Source organism: Vollenhovia emeryi, unplaced genomic scaffold (genome assembly GCF_000949405.1).
Source record: "Vollenhovia emeryi isolate VEMERY1.0 unplaced genomic scaffold, V.emery_V1.0 DF939301.1, whole genome shotgun sequence".
Lineage (NCBI taxonomy): Eukaryota > Metazoa > Arthropoda > Insecta > Hymenoptera > Formicidae > Vollenhovia > Vollenhovia emeryi.
The window spans coordinates 1545-23981 of NW_011967065.1; the positions used below are offsets into that span (position 1 = coordinate 1545).

The following is a 22437-nucleotide window of genomic DNA, read 5'->3' on the forward strand; positions in this document are numbered from 1 at the left end:
TTTATCATTGCGAGAAATGTCAGGCGAACGGTTACCTTCGGAAATACTTAGACTTATAGGAAGAGATCGGCTTTTAAACCGCGTGAAATTTGCGTAGATATATTTCTTTAAAACGATTAATCGACTCGATTAATTGCGGCATCCTTTATGTGAAACTTCAACGTTAATAGAGGAAAGTCTGTTATCGATAGGCTTCTAATATGAGGCAGCAGGTTTTCAACATCCAAATTCAATTGCAAATCTTGCAACGATCGCACGATCTAACAATGATTTTTTTTTTAAACAGATTTCGCTCCAAGAGCAATAAATTCCACGATAAAACCAGTAAATAATGTCTATTAATTTAGCGAAAGCCCTGCTCTCTCATATTAGGAGCGTATCTCATAATAGGGGACTTTCTTCTATCGATGATAAGCGTTTATTATCGCCACGGGAATTTCTTATTATTCAAATACTCAGAAAAAGTACTTTCATCGACTCTTTTTTGGGATTCTCGCACGAACAGTATTACTGTCAGTAGGGATATACATATAGTGTACGTAATTATGAATTTCTTTTCATATTATCCTGACAGTCACATAACCCGACGGAATCTGCTTATCCACTCTTCTTATGGTGTTCTCACACGAGTATCGTCGTGATATAAGAATATTATTCACCATCCAAGTATAGATCGGAATTAATGGACGTTTTTGCGCGGAAATGTGGATCAAATGACATTTCTATTCAATACAGAATCCTACCTAATTATTTGTCGCGATGCATTATTAATCCTTTGCATTCCGACCGAATTAAGTAGAAAGATAATCGAGAATTAATATTATAACGGTATGAAGAGATAATCAGGTCGAAATCATGCCGAGTCCCAATAAGGAGAAGAGAAAGAGAAGGAATTTGTAAAAGTTTTATCGCGTAAAGCCAACGTAGTGTATTGTTCGAGATAATTGTTTCGCTTTTGCAATCGCTGCACTTTATCCCATGGAAAAATTGTGGAATATTATCTGTTCATCTTATTGTATTCACAAAGAATACAAATTAATGTTGATAATTTAGAAATGAAATATAATAAAAAGGAAACTAAATCTGGGCAGTTTTTTTGAGCAGTCGCTGTCCCTGAAAATTAGAAATCTAATTTTAAAGAACGAGTTCTAGTTTGTTCCTTAAATACGGAGGTTTCGTATGGAATGCCAATACGTCTCCGTCAATTAGCAATGTTGCAAATTCAAAATATACAAAGAATAATTGATGGTGTGACGGCCCCTTTAGGCCAGAACCCGATCTATCCTTTGCGAGACGATCCTTCGGGGCATATCGTAATCACGCATTAATTATGATCGCTCTGGATGGCACGTAACCACGTAAAATAAGTCGAGGCAACGTGCAACAACCTCTGCTACGTCATCGCGAGAGGAGCGAGGACCTGAGGATTCGCCCTCTATCCCGTCCCGTCCCGCGCGTCTCGCGTTTTAATCTATTTTCCGTGTTTTTAATTAAACGGTTCCTCTATGTCCGTGGCGGATAATCTGGTATTCGTAGCCTTTGCGCAGGGCAGAAATTATCTTCTGCCAATATAACTCCATATTATCATCCCGTTCAATCATGCGCGGCGTTCTTAAACGGCCGTGTTACGCATGTCAGCCTGCGCTGCCTCGCTTAGAGAGCCGGACAGAATTAGCGAAGTTATAAGCGATGCGAGTTGGTCACGCGAAAGATGGCTCGGGAATAATTGCCTCAAAGCAGCGCAAACAACGCGACGGCTATTTTGGGTCAGTTTTAATCTCCCGTTTGGAGAATCAAGTCAGACACCGTGGCGGAATTTGACGGATTTGAGTTTACCGAATTGCGGACAGATTAGATTTCTCTGCAGTGAACACTTCTATATATTCATTTGAATATTATCTTATTTCCGCCGAAACATTCGAATGGCTCTTCTCAGTTTTTCGCAGAGTTTTGCCGAAGGGTAAATCGCTGAGGGCATTGTGGCGTACAGATTTGCGGCATTACTGGGCATTAGTTTGGGCATTAGGCCTTGCTGGGGCGTTGTAAAGATAAAATAAGATAAAGCAAGATAAATAAGATAAAATAAGATAATAGGATAAAGTAATGTCCACTGGACATTAGTGGGCATTGGTGTACAAGATTTTGGTCAGCGGTTTCCCCCTCGGATGTATCCATTGTTCAATCGGAAAACGTAATCGGAAAAATCAACGATCGGAAACACTATTTGATTGGTTTGTCCGATGAAAATTTTTCTCAGTGCACAAATTAATGTATGTTCCGTGCGAGTAGGTTTAAAGGGTTAACAGTTACGTGGAATTTCGTCATTCGGCATACGATTCTCGGCTGTGAAAAAGGTCGTTGATTCTTTCTACACGCGGACCGCAAATGATGTACAAGTATTATGATGGTAATACTCGCGCGGAGAACCGAATAATGGGTTCACCGAGCCGATTTACACAAATCGTGTTCGCGCGTACGTTCCTTGTACCGTTGAATAGATAGGAATAGAACTGAAGAGGGTCGTGCAGACGAAGGACGTTACGTAACGAAACGGAGGCTTCCTCACCCACGTCCCGACACCGACGTGTGACGCAACGCGCGAAAAGAGTTCGAGTGGCGCGCGTGCTAAAATTACGCGGGCTGATACACGCACCGGCGTTACGCTCTTAATGCGTATCGGCTGTCGTGCGTCTACACTTTTACGAATTTCTTTGTATATCTTAGGGGCAACGGTTACCGATGCTTCCTGATACAAGAGATTCCGAGGAAAGTCTCGCGTGTTTTCTCTCTAGCAGGATCTCAGTTATAATAACATACAATAGCGGATATCTTTTAAATATCAGTCACTCATGTAGAAACAGAATCCGTCATGAAGTTTTAAGTAAATGGAAGAGAAAGTCGAATGCCTATCGCGTGTCTTTGTAACGAAAATACCTCTCGCTTTAAGCGTTAACACTCGTCACGCGAATGATCAAAGATTAAGAAAATATTCGGCAAGTACAGCAGCCTCGATCGGGCGGGTAAAAATCCAGTGACTTCATGCCGCGTCCGTCACAGTCGAGTGTGCGTTGAGGCTGCAACTACTTCGTCCTCCGTGTAGGATAAGAGTGCATCGGAGTGCACAAAGTTTACTGGAGACAAGTCCGGCGTTCGATTTCCCGCCGCCGCGGGTGCAATTCTTCGCACTTTCCGAAGACTGTCATAAACTAAAAAAAAAAATGTTTAGAAACGATGTATAATTTTTTAATAACAGAGCTGCGTCGACTTTAATTTTTATCCTTCTATATATTAATTTTGAAATCGCGTTTGCAGCCTGTAATACTTTTACTAAGAAGTGCATATTAGGATAATTACAATAAAATGGAGAATTTATTTCAAAATTGAAAAATCTAGAGTTTTGCTAAAATAAGATTGGCGTTGTAGACGTTTTTAACTTTACGGAGGACATAAAAAAATTTTATTCTCGGCAAGACGTTTCGAAGTCAGATTCCGGCACCTCCGCAAGGTCTTCGGTATCCGTGGGCAGTTATCGGCGCACTCTTCAATAATTCGAATAATCAAACTCGACATGGTTAATCGGTTTGCGCGAGAGACAGCGAATAGGAGAGTCTTGATAGTAGCAATGACGCTTATAACACAGCAGGGAGGCATGTCATCGATATTCATCCAATAAACTTTGATAAAGCGTGGCATCCTGTAATGCCGTCGTAGACCTATCTTCGGGGCTTGATAAGAGAATAAATGCGGCCCTCAGGACTGTCGAGGATGCTAGGAGGGTAGAATCGATTACGATGAATGTCTATGATAACGAGCAAATCGCAGTCGACTTTGCGCGTGCAAAATACTTAACCACAACCTGTTTGATTGAAGATCGAAAAAATGTATGGACAGGTGCTAACGTATTTTATCAGTAAAGCATGTCGTGGTTGATGAAGTTAGCCATCATCATTTAAATGTATTAGAGCTCGGCAGTCACTTTAATATTTTGTATATATTGAAATGGTCGGTGTAAAAGAGCCAATCCAACCGGTATATTACTACGCTGGTATATTATGTAGGCAAGTTGTGTCGTGATATTAATAACAGATTATTCTGTTTTCCATATATGTATAAATTGTTTCCTCTTATCGCCAGAATGATAGAAAGTTCGTGCTTTCTAGTATGATCCTTGCCACTTAAATGATTTGCAATAGTCACGAAAGTATATACGTTTGCTCAATTATTTCCTAAAGCACCTTCAATTACGCTGTTTTACACGAAACTATACCAAATTATATGGACAGGCAAGAGCAGTGAGCGCGGCTAAGATTGAAAAATCAACGAGCCTGATTGCGGAATCAATTATGATTAGGGCCGGTACACGTTTTATAGTCCATGTTTGTTTCGCCTGTGGGTCGAAAGTTAAGGCGGAAGGCATTTATCGAAGAACGTTAATTATAAATTGAGAGACGCGCGTCGTAGGCCGAAGGTCGGGGTTATGGTTATGTTAATAGCGTGGATTATGATTACGGTCATGATCCATAATCATAAGTGGCTAAATGCCACGAGAGATCGGCAATGCAGGAGTAGCAGAGGCCTGCACTTTAGATATGCGGATATTTTGATAAAATCTTGGCAAAGAATAGTTTTACATCTCGCTTTCTCCGACGTAGTAAACATTCTGTCGCTTGTACGTTCAGTTATTTAATAGACACGTTATATTAATTTTTAATTAAAATATTAATAATAAATTCCTCAGAAATAAATTTCCGAATTTACAATTTCTCGTATCACTGTATTCGACTTCCACGCTTTGACTAAAACGATCGAAACTTTTTGAATTCAAATTGATACTGTAGATTTTATCATAAAAAAATTCTGTCAAAGTTTGAGGCTGTTTAGGAATTTTGTTACTGAGAAAATTAAATAATCGAACTTACATGTAGTCTATGGAGAAGAGGAGAAAATTATTGTATCCCAGTGAAGAGAGACAATAGAACGTAAAATTTTGCAAGCAGAACGAGTAAGACTACATAATTATTCGTCCCAAGTTCTAATAATGTTTGAATAAAAGAACTGATTGTGAGCCTAATGAAGCTAAAAATTGGTATGAATAATTATCTAACTTTACTCTTGCAAATTTTTTTTCCACCACTTTTCCATTGAGGTATAATAATTTTTAACCCATTTTGCATAGGACTATAAGTAATCTTGTTATTTAATTTTCTCAGGAACAAGGTTTCCGAACAATGTCAAATTTTTACAGATTTTTTTGTGAAATCTATATAGAATTAATTTGGATTCGAAGAGTTTTCATCATTTTAGTCGTAACACCCTTAGGTTTGAAGGATATTTTGCGCGTACGGTGGCGAAGCTTGACCTGAGAAAAATGGGCACGTCAACGACAGAATTCAGTTGATATTCTAACGGAATTGATAGTCCATATTTTTGCTCGGAAAATACAATTATTACCAGACAATTATTCGAAGGGCACGGAAATTGCGTAAATACAGGGTAGCGGACAATGCACCGCAATCTACGTACTTTTCCCGTGCAGCAGAGCAACTTTTATGCCTTATCGCGGCATCGATCATTAATTATAGTACGGGACAACAATGGGAGGAGATGCAGACAACAAAAGAGGGGTGGGGTACGGAGTGCCGCTCCATATTCCCTATTTCTGCATGCTTGCAAGCCACACGTGTGCGGGCCGTAATAGTTTCCGGCGTTCGATACAACCGTGCTATGCGTTTTAAAATTATTTACATCCCAAAGACGTCCATCGAGTCTTGCTTATCTTTTTACAATTTAACTACTTGTATTTTATAATAAAATAATGAATTATGCATGTCCCGTACGGATTGTTCGAGAAACGCGCATTAAATAGCGCGCATAATTTACAATTAAACTCTTCAGGAGTCGTACAATACACGGACTGTTTTGATAAATCTAATCTAATAAATGTTTATCTCGAGAGGTAAAATTACGCGAATATACGTTGCAAGCGAAAGATGATTAATATGTGCAATTTTATTTTCCGGTGGCTGGGCTGTGCTTGTTACGCTGTGATTACGTAACCAATTTATTGCTTATTTAAATCGATATGAAAAGAATAAGAATATCTGCATTAATCCTCATTCATTGCTTATTTACATAAGACTGTATATCCGCATATTAATCCTCCACTAGTCTTATTAGAGCGGATACATATAGTTTATAGTTGGAATAATTTGTACTCGCAGTCATAAATTAATATTAAATGCAAAAAAACGCGCACACACAAATGTTTTCATTGAACATTTGTATATGATCTTGCTTAATACTCGAAATAATTTCTATTAACTTTGTAACAAGTATTTATTAAGTGCACTTACCTGAGTATTTTGTAAGCGGCGGCAGTAGAGACTTAATTTTACCAACTGTGATTTTGCTGAAAAATTAAGCACGATTTGACTGATAATCCAAAGCGTCTTTTGACTAAAAATCCAAAAAGAGATTGTTAATTCTTTTTATCGGTTGCACTGATACATTTTGAAGATCTATTAGTTTTCGCGAATATTAATAAATATAGTTAATTTAGAAATGTTTAGTGCGTGCCACGTAACAGTAATCCATAGATGCAGCTCCTTACATAAATAAAAAATACAGTGCGGGAGATTTTTTAATACTGTTATAATTCATGCCATATAAGTTAAACAAGCGAGATTATCAGGTGGGAAAATAGACGATGTTCATAATAGGATGTACATATGAAACTATTTTATATCTAGGAATGCAAATAATAATACATAATGAGGTATATATCGAAATTTAATAACAACGCAGCGTTATATTCAATAATATCTTTTCTTTATATTTCCTTTCATTACTTCTAAAAATTATATGGCGACGATATGGTGGGGTTCTGCATCCAAGAAGCGAGGGAGAAGACGAGCGTGCAAGCTGCGCATTTGATAATCGCTCGGAGATTAATCGAAAATTCACTCGATGGCTCATTCGTTGATCTTTATCGCTTTTCGCCCCCGTCCCTTCTCCCTCCCTTCTCATCCTCTCATCATGAAGATGACGATACGAAGTGTACCTCTCAGGAATGGGACAGAAGAGAAAAAGGGGATCGTGGATTTTGAGGATTATATCACAAGATAGTATTTCAAGATGATGGTGTTTTGGCTAAGAGAGGACAAATCGTCCTGGCGGGCGGATATTTCACGTATCTCGTCTGAAGTGCCTACTTTACGTTAAATATCCGCGGGTGCAATTTCAATCGGCGCGGCCCCTCGCTTTTGCCCTTTTAACAATTAAAATTATTTCGTCTATGAGCTTAATAGTTTTTCAGTCTATGAAAATTAAATACATCTCAAACATGGCAGTGCTAGACTGGTTCCGTTTCGATCCTCGAATCCAGAATTGTGCCGACAGTGCGGTCATGCCTGCGTATCACTTTCGCTATTAATAACTTACTGCAATTTTCCCACAACGTGACTCTTAAAAAATTTCAACTTGATTCTTCCTTTTAAGACGATGTTGCTATAACACTTTAGCGTCACGTTCCCTCAATTTTTTATCATACAAATAATTTCTTACACGTTTAATAAATGAGGTAAGAAGTGGAAAATTTGTTATTGTTTTACTAAAAGAATCTGAAAACGTAACCTGAGTTATTAAATTTTTATAGTAACAATCAAAACAACGTCACTTTGTTCTTTGGAATTGATCTGAGAATATAATTGCATAAAACGGCGCTACACAACTTTTATCCGCATCATTAATCGATCTCACAATTAGTTGCCTTGACAAGCATCACACTCGCGCATCCACGTGCACTTTCCAAATTTTGCAAAACCTCGCCTTTTCGTTGTCGTTGCGTTCGCAAGCACTAGTCCGAAAGAGTTGTTTTACCCTCGGTACCGTCGAAACCACTCGTTTCATCTCATTCGCCAGAGCACGCTTACTTTATTGAAACTATTCAGAATCCGTTGAAAATATCAGCGCGACCGCGTATCAAAAGCCGACGGCAAAACTAGGGAAGCCTCGGAAATAACTCGTATTTTTCATTTCCTTTAGTTCCGCATTAATACCGACCGCCTGCATCGGGCGATACACTCGTTCCCACGTACTTCCGCCAGAAATCAGTTTTCGATTACGATCATTTTCAAGACTATTCTCTATTTTCATGCGACGTTCGCACCCAATTCCGCGTATTTTGTGATTTCGCGAAAACGTTCGAAAACGTTTGCGAAAACAAACTGCTTGAGATAAACGCCGACAATATAATTACGTGTTTGTGAATTCGATACCATGCGAAATGATGCTGTACGGAAATCGTTCATAAAAAAAAGAAACAAGTTAATACAAAGACTTGATAAAAAAAGCCGGCAAGTTTAGAAAGCAATAGTTGCACATAAGAGCCATCTTCGCACACCGCATTCAAGTATACTTATAAAAATTAATGATTTTGTTGCTGCGTGCATTATTGCGAGATGCTTTTCATAATAATGCCGAGGATTACAATCAGATATCTCTACTGCGAATGAGACGCGGAAAAGCTGCAGGTCTATTTTTCATAATTCCGAGAAAAATAGTCTGCAGTGTAATACACTGTTATACTCCCTGTATAACGACGCGCGCGTGTACACGTATATGTGGTATGCGGAATTTAAATGGGGAACATTGTTACACGTCGGTCCAATTTCAGTTCCGGCGGAAGCAGTAGTTCACTTTGCCAGTGACTATTATCAAATGTACGACATAATGAGCTCTATCTTGCATGGGAAACAACTTGCTTTGTGTTCAATATTACTGTAATAAAGTGGTGGTCATCCATCGGTCTCGCATTCAATGAAAGTAATTACTTGGCGATTTTTCACGCCGCGTGGAGTTCGATTTGCCAAGATTGTAAAATTGTTTAATCGCGGAAAAGAAATTTTGCGCAAAATTTTCATGCCCTTTGCTTTATCGTCGCGGTGCCGAATTGTCTCGTCGAACGGAGCGACGGTATTTTCAACGGATTCGTGTACCTACATGGGACAGACACAACATACATAGAACACATGATCGATGCGCGTGATTGATGAGTGATGATCGTAGACTTATGTACACGGAGTCAACTGTTTACAATAAATAAGTCTTTAATAAATATGCTACTACACATTAATAGATTCTACAAAAAAAAAGAAGAAAAATCGCAGCGAGGTTTCTCCAGCAGATACACCTATCTAGATTCGATACAACTTTTATTTCGGGAAACAAGGAGACGGCTTTTCGTTAAGTATAACTCAACGAAATGAATTCTCCAAGTGGCATTCGAAAATCAATTTCCGCATAATGAAGGTTGACCTATAATCAAGATTGCAAATATGAATGAGTAGCGTATTTTGTGGCGTCACCATTTAACATTACCAATCAATCTTTCATTTTAGAAAACGCTTCTATTTGGATTGATATATCTTTATGGCAATCGATTTTGTAAAGTTAAACTGTAGCCGATGTGGAATTAAAAAGTGATAAGCATTGCCGTCTCTTCGTTGCGAGAAACTCGCGCAGTGCGACGGAAAACGGGTCCGGTAAAATCCGTAGAAAAATATGTTTGAGCATAAAGTTAAATGTGCTGACCGCTTGTCCGCGATAATTTTGATGAAACATTGCGCATAACGATAAAATATATTTGCAGGCAACCTGGAAACGAGAACTATAACAAATTGTAATTATAATATAATGGAAACGCTAATTGAGACCTTCGTAATTTTCACGTCCGCACTGTCGAGCGCCCGTCGCGAAACGAGTTCCTGAAATAAAATTGGAGGCGCGAGGAATAACGATCGAGTAGATGGAACTCGAATGACCGGCGTATGCAATTTGTGTCGACCTGATTAATCGATCTCCTTGGTAAAATAAGAAAGCCAGTATTCTCCCTCTTTTCTCCACTTCGCTCCATTATAAATACTGAGATTACGTCCAACGAAATTTACTCTACGCATGCCAAATTATACATACGTCGCCCGTAAAAATCGCGTTTTATAGCATTTGATTGCGAGACCGCGAGACAAACTCGCAATTTGATTAATCGCTTACAGGAATTCCCTCGAGCTCGCGATACCTAAACATAGATAGTTACAGATGGCTCTCGAAATATCCTTTCCATATCCTACAATTTGTATATGTATAATTTATGCTAGTTAAAAAATTACTTTGTTACGTAGCGCACTAAGCGTAATCGGAAACGCTCACCTTCGTCTCGCGAAATCTCGTCGCGCGACAGCTAAATTCTTTTTCCATTCAACAGCTCGTCCCCTCAATTAAATTGACATCTACTACCGCCTCGAGAACAATCGTATTTCCGTGCTCGCGAGTTAAACTGATTTCGTCGTCCGTACGTCGTTTCCTCTCCTCCGGTCGCTTATTGTCTTACGCTCCTCGCTCGCTAAAATATCGTCGCCAATTCTTTACGCTTACGCGCTAATCGCGCCAGTTACGACAAAGTTCGGCAGTAATGTACAAAACGTTCTCCACGTCGATATGTAGGTGAGAGCGGTTCATGTCAAGAAGGTATTTCGCTCAACAACTGTCCAGATAAAATATTTAATTTGGAACAACATCTTAATTTAATGTTACAACCTGCGGATGTTATTTTCTAACCTGCACGAGGATATTGCTACACGGATATTACTCGGTCTAAATCTTTTACATTCGTACCTACTGCCATTGAATACGGATATTAACCCCGTTTTGTATTTTATTTATTCAATTTTATATAATTGGACTTTATTATTTATTGCTCTCATGATGCCCTTGTGCCTGATAGTAACGTTAGTTAAGAGTAAGATAGTAACATTCATTAATTTCTAAATGTACAATGACGATACATACATACCTAGATTATCGTGCTGGAAATATTCTACGGTTGTTAAAACTATTGAAGATGTATCGTTGATTGAAGAGCCCTAATTGTAAGAGAATTATGATTGTCCTGATTAAGCCATTCACTTTGAAAGTAATGGGAGTAAATCGAAAATGCATTTTTTTTCACGCAAATATATATAAGAAAAATGTGTGTTTCTTTCAAGCTAAATAGCTCAGTACTTATGGAACGTTGTTAAAGCACGTAGGATAATATTTAATGAAATTGGACCGAGATATGAATCTTACGATTAAATAGAAAGGCTCCAACTTCGGTCAGGGGATCTTGGCCTAATAATAATATTTCTGCGTGAATTTCTGCAGCAAAGTACGTGTTAATTATTTATCTGTTTGAAACACAGTTTTTTTTCGTTAGAACAGTAAATCTACATAACATACCTCAGTCGAATTTAATAAAAACGATGGATTGTAAAGTTGTCCAGGTTCGAACTGAGCTAGAAAGATACTTTTCACAAAAAGATTCAGGCTGACCGAAGACGGCATCTTCTCTATTCAATTATAATATATGTAAAAATGTTTTTCGGAACTTCATTTATAAATTCCTCTATAATTATATGTCGAAATGAAATTTTCGCTGAGAAATGGTATCGACCCGAATGCGTTCGGCAGAGAAAGATTATCGCAGAGTTGAGAAAATGGCACATTCGCATGCATTACGTCGACTTACCATCTTGCAATAGAATCGAAAGCTACTTGCTCTAAAGACCAATGAAGATTACGATTCCGCGGAACCACCTAGGGGACACGCAATCACCGCGTGACCCGTTCTGCCGCCAGGAAGTACTTTGCGATTAAAGTTAAGTTTCGTGCTCGTTATCCGGCGGTTCGATATTTTCTCAGTTCGATGCCACCGGTAATTACCCCTTTCGGATAACGAGCGTAAGAGACACCCATTGGCCGGCACGCTTCTGTCCTGTTCAAACAAACGCGACCGAGGGTCCTTCGCTTCTACCGATGTCCATCGATTCTCGACACGAACCGCGTTTCTCACTGTAAATGCTTTGGGAATCGATATCGAAACGATTTCGGTGAACGCAATTTACGAATGCCGTTACGGATTTTTAGCGTGCGTCGAAGTGTCCTTCGTCATGTGAAGTGTGTTATCAATAAATATCGATCTTTAATATCAGTTATAGATAAATAATAGATAATTTTTGTGCCTGGTATTATCTCAGGTTATCGTTTCAGTATAAGATTATAGGGAAGTTGTCTAAAGAAAAATCGTTCCCTTGATATTCTTACAATAAAATATCAAGAATTTAAATGATTGTGGATACGACCTTACTGGCAATTCTTTATTATAAATTACGACGTTTCGGCCAGTAATACCGGTCCTCTTCAGGTGACGATCTTACAAGAGTGTCCGCAATTGTCTGGGGAACAAATGAGTTGATGTGTTTGTGGACACGTTCTTACATAACAAGATTTACAATGTAATTTTGCAAATATTTTAAACTCAACTTGCTTTCCATTTGGCGGTCAATTCTATGAACAAGTTTTCGGTTGTCCAACGGGCTCACCTCTATCTCCGACCCTAGCAAACATCGTTCTAGAAGTTTTAGAATCCACATGTATTAGCACTCTGGATTTTACACCACAGTGCTTCTACAGATATGTCGACGACACGTTCGCAATCATCCCCAAAAACAAACTAGACCATACTCTCAACCTTCTTAATAATTACCATCCACGTCTCAAATTCACATATGAAATAGAAGCCAACAATAGTATCAATTTTTTTAACACATCAGTACATACAGTGCCGGTTTTAGCAACATTGGCGCCCTGAGCAAGATTATCGTGGCGCCCATTCAAATTCAAGGGCTCGAAATTCTTGCAAAAGAAAAGACAGGGTAATAATATCGAATGACGAATCCCATTTTGTTTTTATATTTAGGGAATCTCTCTCACTCTCAAACTAGGTGAAACTAGAGATCCTCAAGTACTTGAGGATCTCTAGGTGAAACCAGGCAGCGGCGCCCCTACAGATTTGGCGCCCTGGGCGACCGCCCAACCGCGCCCCGCCCTAGGGCCGGTACTGAGTACATAGAGACATAAACAATACACTAATCACTAATTGGTACCACAAACGTTTTCAGGCAGATACATCAACTTCTGCTCCAACCATCCACTACGATATAAAATAAACACGATTCTAAACCTCGAATCGACGTCGATGGGGTCGAAACTGCGTCCCTACCGTCAGTTTTCGAAAATAATTAAAAGTTTCGAAACATCGTAATTTATAATAAAGAATCGCCAGTAAGGTCGTTTCCACAATCATTTAAATTCTCATTTCTTAACTGGCGTCAGCAAACTGCTATCAATTGTTAATAAAATATTAAGTTATAAGAAATTCAATAAAATTCTACATAAGGGTTCGTCTTTTTCTGTATGCAGCTTTTGTCATATTCTAATCATATTGCTTGATAAGATAGAAGTATTCGGTTAAAAAAAGCTACTAAAAATAATTTCGATAATAATTAGATCAATCACAGAAAATTATGTCAACAAAAAGAATGCCTGTGACGTTTAATTAAATATTAATTTTCTTTTACACGTTTTGTTATCGGTATTTAAATCTGCCCGATTAAAATGTGAAGTTTAACACGTCGAGGAAAGGTTTTATGCATTTGCAACTCGTATTCCGATTTAATTTCTCGTTTCTTCAAAGTTCACGTAGTCGATTTCACCGAAATTGCAACCGTATCGGTTCCTCAATACCGCGGATATCAAAATTTCGGCACGACACACGTCGCATGAACGTGGAGTGAGTTGTAACGTAGAGTGATTGCTATGTACACGTAAGTTTACAATGACGTTCGCGCACAGATCAGCCTCCGTCACATCGCCAGTCTCTCCAGCGGAAATCTCGTTGTAGTCCGCGGGATCGTATCGTCGCTGTCCTCACAGTTCTTTTCGTCTAGCCTAAACGTTGTAACTTCCGCGCTAACTTCATCGGAGGCTGCCAACGTGCTGGACTCTACCGTGACGGTCGCGAGCTCGCTCGTGACGGTCGAGGACGACTCCTCGTCGACGAGCGAGGAGTCCTCGTCGGACTCTTGCCAGGATAAGGTCGTGGAAGGGGGAACTGGCGAGAATAGAGGCAGAGGGGTTGTGGTATAGGCGCAAGTATCTTCAGGAACTTTGGTGGTTGACGGTAGAAACGCTACTTCGCTCCTCGACGTTGTCGAAGTCGCTGGCATCGACCTCGATCGACCCGGCGAGCCCGCGTTATCCCGGGAAGACTTCCCTACCCTACGCGAGCCTATCGGTCTTGTGATATGGTTCCTTGAGGACGGTGGCTTTTTATGATCAGACTGCGGCGAGCTCGGCCTTCTGATAGAGGAGAGAGCGGTTGACGCACCAGGAGGAGACGGCGAAGAGGACAACGTGGCTGTCGAGGCCCGCTGCTCCTCGCTGGCGGGCGCTGTTAGCGACGAAGAGGCCTGGGACGAGGACGTCGTGCCAGGCCCGTACTGCTTCCGGGAAGGCGACGCCACCGTGATCCCCCGGCTCGTCTGCTGCAATGTCGTCCTCTTCCTCTTCTTCTTCCCGTCCGTCAAATCAGGCTTTTTACTTTGATTATCGGCGACGCTGACGTTTGGCTTTTTCGCGTTTGACGTTGGTGCTTTGTTCTTACCGAGCGTGAGGTTCCTGCCGCCGCCGTCTATCCGCGACTTCCGCTTCTTCGCCGGCACCGAGAGGGCCTGCCGCCTGCAGGCCTCCTCGCTCGCCGCCCCCTCGCAGGATCGCTTGGATTCCGGCGTGGTGTTGCTCGCGCTTATCATCTCCGACGACGCCTCAGCGACGTCCGCCAACGACTCCGCGACCGACTCCTCAGCGGCCTGGCACTGGGGGCCAGGCTGCTCGCCCGGTCTGCATCGTCGCTTCCGCTTCTTCCTCTTCTTTCGCTTGCGGCATCGGAACCTGTCTCTGCCATCTTTCTCCTGGGTCGACACTTTGGGACAGTTCAATGGCGGCAGACAGTTTAAGGGTGGCGCGTCATCGCTAATGCGGTGATGATACCAGTGACGCACTTTGTGCTGGGCGCCCAGTATCCGCCTCTGCAGGATCTCCACGCGATCAGGCGGGGCGACCTGCGTCAGCACCCGAGCGTTGGCTGACAGCCTGCCCAGGTTGTGGCGTTTGGTTTGTACTTTCTTCGGGTGGCCGTACCGGTCCAGGCCGAGGTACAGCGTTCTGTTCGCCGTTGACCAGCATACCGAACTGTACGTATTGTAATTGTGTTGCTCCAGAGTCTCGTTGAAGACGCACTCCGCTGTACAATTGGGCTGAAACGGAAATTCAGGCAATTAATTTCACAAAGTTCCACCATGTCGAAAGATTCTTGTGAGATTAACAAGTTCGTAAAGCTACCGCATTCATTCGGACTCTCTGTCTCGCTCTTGCTTATGTTAAACGTTGTACGTTAATTGTAAATGTTTGGACACATCAGATATTATGACCACGATTATATGACTACGCCAACGTTGTCTCTTATATTAAAATCGGAAGGCTGAGAGGGCTTGGACATATGAATAGAATGAGAGATAACAACACGTGTAAGAGAATCTTTGAGAGCAAAATATTTGGCAAGAGAGCAAAAAGTAGAGCCAAACACCGCTGGTAGAGTTCGGTGCAGCAGGGCATTAAAGGGCTGGAGATTGAGAATTGGAGAACCAAATCGCTGGACAGGGATAGGTGGAGAGGACTCCTTACTGAGGTCAAGGACCTTTTTAGGACTGTAGCGTCGTAGAACAAGAAGATATGACTGTTTATCTTGTCGACTAATTATCTTCTGCCTGTGTTTCAGTGTATTTAAGTTTGATGTTCAGCATTTACAATTCTGTTTATAGTATTAATTGTGCTTTAAGGTAGTTTCAACTAAAATTTCGTAAAGCTAAAAGCACGGATTTTAAACGCGTTTCCTTCGAAACAGGATTCGTGCCCTTTTTCCCAGTCTCCGCCTCAATTAAGTTCGCGGTGCACTTTCAGTTTGCAAGCCGCGCGATGTACCATCCGTTCGGTGCGGGACACATTAATGGGCCATGCACACGTGCGCAAAACGAGGTTAATGCAAGTTAAAGCGCTAGACCGTTTCCTTAGCGGGGCATTAAGGATAATGCGGAACCGACCGACCGTCCCACCGACGGTGCACACTGGACATTAAGTTTGCGCTGGCCGGTGGGGCGCGCCGCGATCTCGCCAGATGAAGCGGTGTTCTCCGCAGACAATTACATTTGTCGGTTCAACCGAGGGGAGACAAGCGGTTCGAACTGCTTCATCTCGTGCCGCGTGGCGCCTTCGGTTGTACTTTAACACGAGGGAATCAAGAGCAAAGAGCCACGAACGCAAAGTTAAATTTTTCAAATACGTTGAGTTGTCTAAAGACCTGGTGTCTCTATATCAAAATAATTAATTCTAGCGTTATTGGTTTTAACAACTTGTTACGCTAATTTATTTCGATCATTCTCGGGACTTGTAGCTAAATCTTGTTGTACCGCTTACCGGGAACGATAGATCTTATTGAGCGTCACACATGTGCGGCACAAGTACGCTTTAAACGAGTCGCATTGACCCACGGGTTCTAGCGAGCAGCGGATAACGAGCGATTACGCGTCAAGGGAGGCGCCGCGAGAAATCCAAACAAACTTTCGTATTTTCCCTCGGATATTTACGACTACGACGAAACGAGGGCTACGTCAACCAAAGCTGTTTTCTCGCCATTGGCTTAGGCGAGAAATGCAGATCAAATTATTAGGCTACGCTACGTTTTTCCTTTTTGAAACGTGTATGCATATGTGTATAAAACTACGTGACGCGTGAAACGGACGAAATGTCGAAGTATATTCGACATGTCGAGCCCTTCTCGTTGTCTGTAAATTTCCACCGTTCACGTTACACGATTAATATAATAAATAAGATGATAAATGAAGAATGAGTTTAGAAATAACAGGTTAATTTGCAGTGACGCAAATTGATTGCGTTGCGAGAATAATTGGATAGCAACATTCCTTTGAAGAAAACTTAAGTGACGATATAAATACATACATTATTAATTGAATCGCTAGTGACTCTTAAAGGTGTCGATTTTTCTGAATCGTCAGAGAAAATGAAGAACTGCACTCCTGCATTATTTGCTTCTTTGAAACTTTTCGGTTTTACAAAGCTTCTTGCAGATTAAAAAGCTCCTTCAAAAGCGATCGCAAGTAAACCAGTGCCGGTTAAGTCGGGTCGTTTTGGCAGCTATTTCAACGATAGCGGAAGTACGGTGCAAATGCCAAGAATAATGTATACCGCGCTGCTAATGTATGCAAGCGTGCAGGCGAGATTTTTGGGGGGGATGTTAAAGTGTCACGCGGCAAAAATAATATTCAAGATCTGCAAGAGAACGCTATCTTCTCGCAATTGAATTTTAATCGAGTTTCAAAGAGTCTCTTCCACGCCTAAACATTCCCCATTGATTTGCATGAATTTTTAAATCGATATGTGAGGCGCTAAGTTTTTTAAAGAAAATTAGACTCGGTTGCTGGACACACTTCCAATTCAAAAACCGATAAGACTTACCACATACAAGCTTTGCATACTACTAAATATAGTAAATTTAACTCGGTATTATAATATATGCGGGATATGTGTACGCCATATCTTTATCGAAGCGTTACGAATATATGATTGATTTACGGATCATTAAATAACTATGCTACCGGATTGTAAATTATTCGGGCGGCCGAAAAAACGAACGCGACAACGGTGGTCGGTCAATGAGATGCAAGACGAGAGTAAAGAAACGTTAATTGCGCAATTCTTTCGGTACTTCGAGACCGCTAATGATTGGAGACTGTTGCTTCCGGTATATTAGATTTTTTTTTACATTTAATGAGGCTTTGTATTCGATCAGGAGTTTTTCGAAAATCACGCTACAACTTTCGAAGCAAGTGTTTCTTCATTAATTATATCTACTTTTGGAGAAATTTAATTTACAAAGTTTCGTTTTTCAAGTTTTTCGCGTAAATATTTATTACGAAAGCATAATCTGGAAATATGTTTGCTGCATTCGTGTTACATTCGATTTTTATATTTAAAGAAAAATGATTTATACATAAGAGAATACAAAGTAAAACTTTATTGGACTCGGTGAATTTTATGCGATTTTACTCTCATTTTATTTGTATCGAAAAAGTTTCGAATTACCAGCTGTAGCGATTTCTTGAAACGTGCTTTAATCATGCGAATGACTTTAAAGAGAACGTTGTATAGAGATCGCAAGGTGTTTTTAACGGCGTGACGCCAATTATGGCGCCGCGAATCGCGAAGTTGTAGTAAATAATGATTTCGTTAGAAACAAAACAACTAATGGAGATGGCGGCCGCAAAGCGCGCCAGAAGAATGCAACTGCCTTGCAACTCTTTATGGCTCGGTTGTGCTGCTTGTTCTTCTCGTACGACGGATAATTTATCATTACTGTACTACTAGGTGTTTCTTGCATGTCACGTGCATAAGGAGCCGTCGGACGAATGCGGAATTTAATCCTTTTGTCTGTATATGTCATATAAAGATACACTGAGAAAAATGTCCGATTAAATATAATCGGATAATCCAATTACGTAATAACCAATGGACATATCCGATTAAATTGTATATCCGATGAAAAATATCATCGCTTCTTCGATCAAATTTCATCGGTAACTGCACTTCATCGGACATCGGATGTATCCATAATTTAATTGGAAAACTTTAATTGGTTTATCCGATGGAAATTTTTCACAGTGTATCATTTACGAGAAAAATATTTAGCTGAAATTCTCCGACGAATGTGTTGCTTCAAATGTTCGACGTAAAAGACTTCTACAAAAAGACAAATTATTAAAATAATTATTATATTTTCGATTAAATGTCTCGATAGTGTCTTCAAAATATTGGCGGAACATTTTTCCGCTTGTTGGAAAATATTCTTAAAAATATCTCGGAACGTTATTTTAAATATTTTTCCTATTCAGATCGCGACGTGTTTTTTATTCCCGACATTCCTGTTGTCTTTATAACGAAAGCGATCAGTTTTTATGTGGCGCAAATTGTTAGTGCTATTACCACGAGTATCGGGTTTTGTCTTGGTTAAATAATCGCGTACTTAATTCGCCCGCGAGCGCAGATAAGTGGCATTTCGTCCGCGTGACATGATCCGCGAGTTAACCGCATTCTCAGGCGAGAATAACTCGTCGCTAATAATCGCGAACAATGCAACCTTTATTTCTATCGGAATTGAGATTACATCGTTCATACATAAACGTCGGGCGCATTTGTTAAAGAACTCTGTCCAAGTGCCCTACCATTTCGCGAATGTCTGTCGTTCTATTCTAGTATTCTAGAGTATTTCCGCGCGTTATTCCGTACGTATCTCCGTGTCTCTTGCAATTGAGAACTACGGTTATTATATACGAGAAGGAAGAGCTGGTCAGAACTAACTGTCGAAACCTGAGAGTCAAATTTCACAAGAAACATTTCTTTCCAATTGTTATCTTTTTGTTTTACGAGAGAGACGAGACATTGTTAAGAAAAATATCTGACTTGTACGTAAATCAATAGTCCTTTTGTTTCAAGTTATTAAAATTTTTACTTCGAAAGAAAGTAAATTCGTATATATTTCATTACACACGTGTTTCATACCACAAGTTTCGTTTACACTTGTTTCTTTTAGCGAGGAATAGAATCTGTTTAGATCACATAATTATTTTCCATTTAATTCTTAGATTTTTCTTTCTTGTTGATTTTAATTTAGACGTGATATGTTAACGTTTACAGCAAAAAATAAATTTTATACAATTATATTGAATAATTATTGAATTCAAAACAAGCATTTTCTTTGCTCTATGTATTTCGATTTAATACATATAATTGTCACCTTGTTTTATACGCATTTTAATATACAATGTGCGCCGAAAGATGTAATTCGAGAGAGCCGAGCAGCAGGTGCTTTGTTCGGCCCCGCGCAATTAACGAGGTGCAATCGAGTTGACGATAATAATTAGGGTCGTGTCGTGATAATGAATTACGTACAATCCTTTATCGCGTAATTGCAGAGCTAAGAGTCGTTGAGTGCGCGCGCATATTTGCACGTACACATGGAACCAGTTATTCGAAGAGCCTTAGAAGTGCCGCTGATCATTCTTTATGTCATTTGGTAATGGGACACTATTATCAGTATTTAGGGCAAATTTCTTAGCGTAAGATTAATGTACCGTGTTGAAGCCTTTAATGCCGCCGGCGATAATAAAGTCAAAAAATCGTCACGCAACTGTCACTGAGAAAAATGTCCGGTTAAATATAATCGGATAATCCAATTACATAATAACAAACGGATACATCCATTTAAATTGTATATTCGATGATAGCCATGATCGGCTTGTCAACTAAATTCCATTGGTAACTGCATTATTTATGTGATAAATTTCATCGGATGTATCCATAATTCGAGGGGGAAACCGCTGAGGGCCAATTGTGGCGTACAGACTTGCGGCATTACTGCACTGAGAAAAATTTTCATCGGATAAACCAATTAAATAGTATGTCCGATGGTTAATTTTTCCGATTACGTTTTCCGATTAAATTATGGATATATCCGATGAAATTTATCCGATGAAATGCAATTACCGCACTGAAAAAAAAATTTCTGTAGGATTACAGGAATTCTGGTAAATCCTAAAGGAATTATCTGATTCGTCCATATTCAACCAGAAATTTTTTTCAGTGCAATGAAATTTGATTGAAAAACCGGTCAAATTTTTCATCGGATATACAATTTAATCGGACATATCCGTTTGTTATCATGTAATTGGATTATCCGATTATATTTAATCGGACATTTTTCTCAGTGTGGGCATTACTAGGCATTTTTGCGGCATTAGTTTGGGCATTAGGCCTTGCTGGGGCATTGTAAAGATAAAATAAGATAAGAAGATAAAGCAATGCCCACTGGACATTAGTGGGCATTGGTGTACAAGATTTTGGCCAGCGGTTTTCCCCTCGCCATAATTCGACCGGAAAACGTAATCGGAAAAAGTAGCCCTCGGAAACACTATTTAATCGGTTTATTCGATGGAAATTTGTCTCAGTGTAGCTTTCGAAAGAAATTCAACGAAAGATCACAATATTAAACAAATTAGATGCAAATTGTGCACACGACTAACATTTTGTCTCGCAAGCGAACGAGTTCTCTAAGTCTAAAATTTGCGCCGATATATTCGATTTGTGACAATGGAACACAGGATTTAGACTATTGAATCTCTTGTGACAATGCCTACAACATTTCTTATCATTTCTCTTTCTTTGGAAGACGAAATAAATGTATTGTCCTAACCAAAATGATCAAAGATAACCGACAGGCATGGATACGCGCAGCATACGACTGTTGTAAAGGTACCGCGGGAATAAAAGTTATTTACGATGTACTAATCGCGCCGCGGTAAATTGTAATGTGTCAATGAAGAAATGCGTTGCGCTTAATCCAATTAGTAAATTAATTGCGTTATTAAATACCGGTTCAAAGGAAGGTTCGATTATCCACGCGGCGCCACTAATCGTAAATCACGGGATTGAATCTTTAATTTCGTTCATGCGTCGTAGCAGTCACGCTACTTGCGATATGCCGGATTTATGTCGCGTAGGGACGGTTCGAGGCGTCAATTTTTATAACTCATCGACGGAAGACTCCGTGCGATTTCTAAACGTCTGTTGTATCCTTGTTCTCCTCCCCTTCGAGACTTGGTGTTATTTCAACAGCGAATCATGAATTATCGCGCGTCTTTGTTTCCGGATAACAAAGAAGGGTATTTTGTAATATCGTAATAAACTACCTTCTGTAAAGAAGAAAAATAGATTCTGGATCCCTCGTCTCGCGCGTGGCGAGCGATTTCGTCCGAACTTACGTTCAGGAATGAATGGAACGGACTTGGCATAATTGAAACGCGCACGTCTTTGCATAATTTACAACGTTACGGGGAACAAAGCGTTCGAAAGTAAATGCGGAAAACAGTCGCGCGTAGATTTCAGTGGTCCATGAATTCAAACGCAAACGAGACTTATTTTTTTCCCGATAAAGCTGACAATTCTGACAAAGGATTTCCCGATCGAGTGGCTGCCTCGAGCTCGCATTGCGCGGTCGTTCGCCAAATATACGAGCGGATTCGTGTGTCTGCTGTCCGAATTCGTGGCCGCGCACCGGCGTGGCCGTTGGGTCCCGGGTCACGAAGTATATTCTTGTTTCGACGTTGTCAAGAAGAAGCTGCGCTCGTAAAGCACGCGAAATACGACGTCGGTGTCTACCACGCGAGAAGACGCATTACCGGGGAGGAGTGCCCAGTGGTTCTTTAGCGGCGCGACGTCGGATAATCTTCCTTCCGTCGAATTGTCTCTTCAACTTGGGCCGGCGCGGCGGGTGGATCCTGACGAGTATCCCGCTGTGCGACGTCGGGATTGGTATTCGCGTATAATGTGCCAAGAAGGTTCCGAGGGATCGATTCGATACCGTAATTACCTAAT

At 40.4% G+C, this 22437-nt stretch overlaps 1 protein-coding gene across 1 annotated transcript in view; it reads right to left on the bottom strand.

Moving 5' to 3' along the window:
* Positions 1-13229: 13229 nt before the first annotated feature.
* Positions 13230-22437, bottom strand: part of LOC105558966 — a 115649-nt gene continuing 106441 nt past the window's right edge. The window contains exon 3 of the mRNA XM_012006944.1: positions 13230-15191. Within this exon, the coding sequence (XP_011862334.1) occupies positions 13740-15191 (1452 nt within the window). The 3' untranslated portion in view covers positions 13230-13739. The remainder of the gene's footprint in view (positions 15192-22437) is intronic.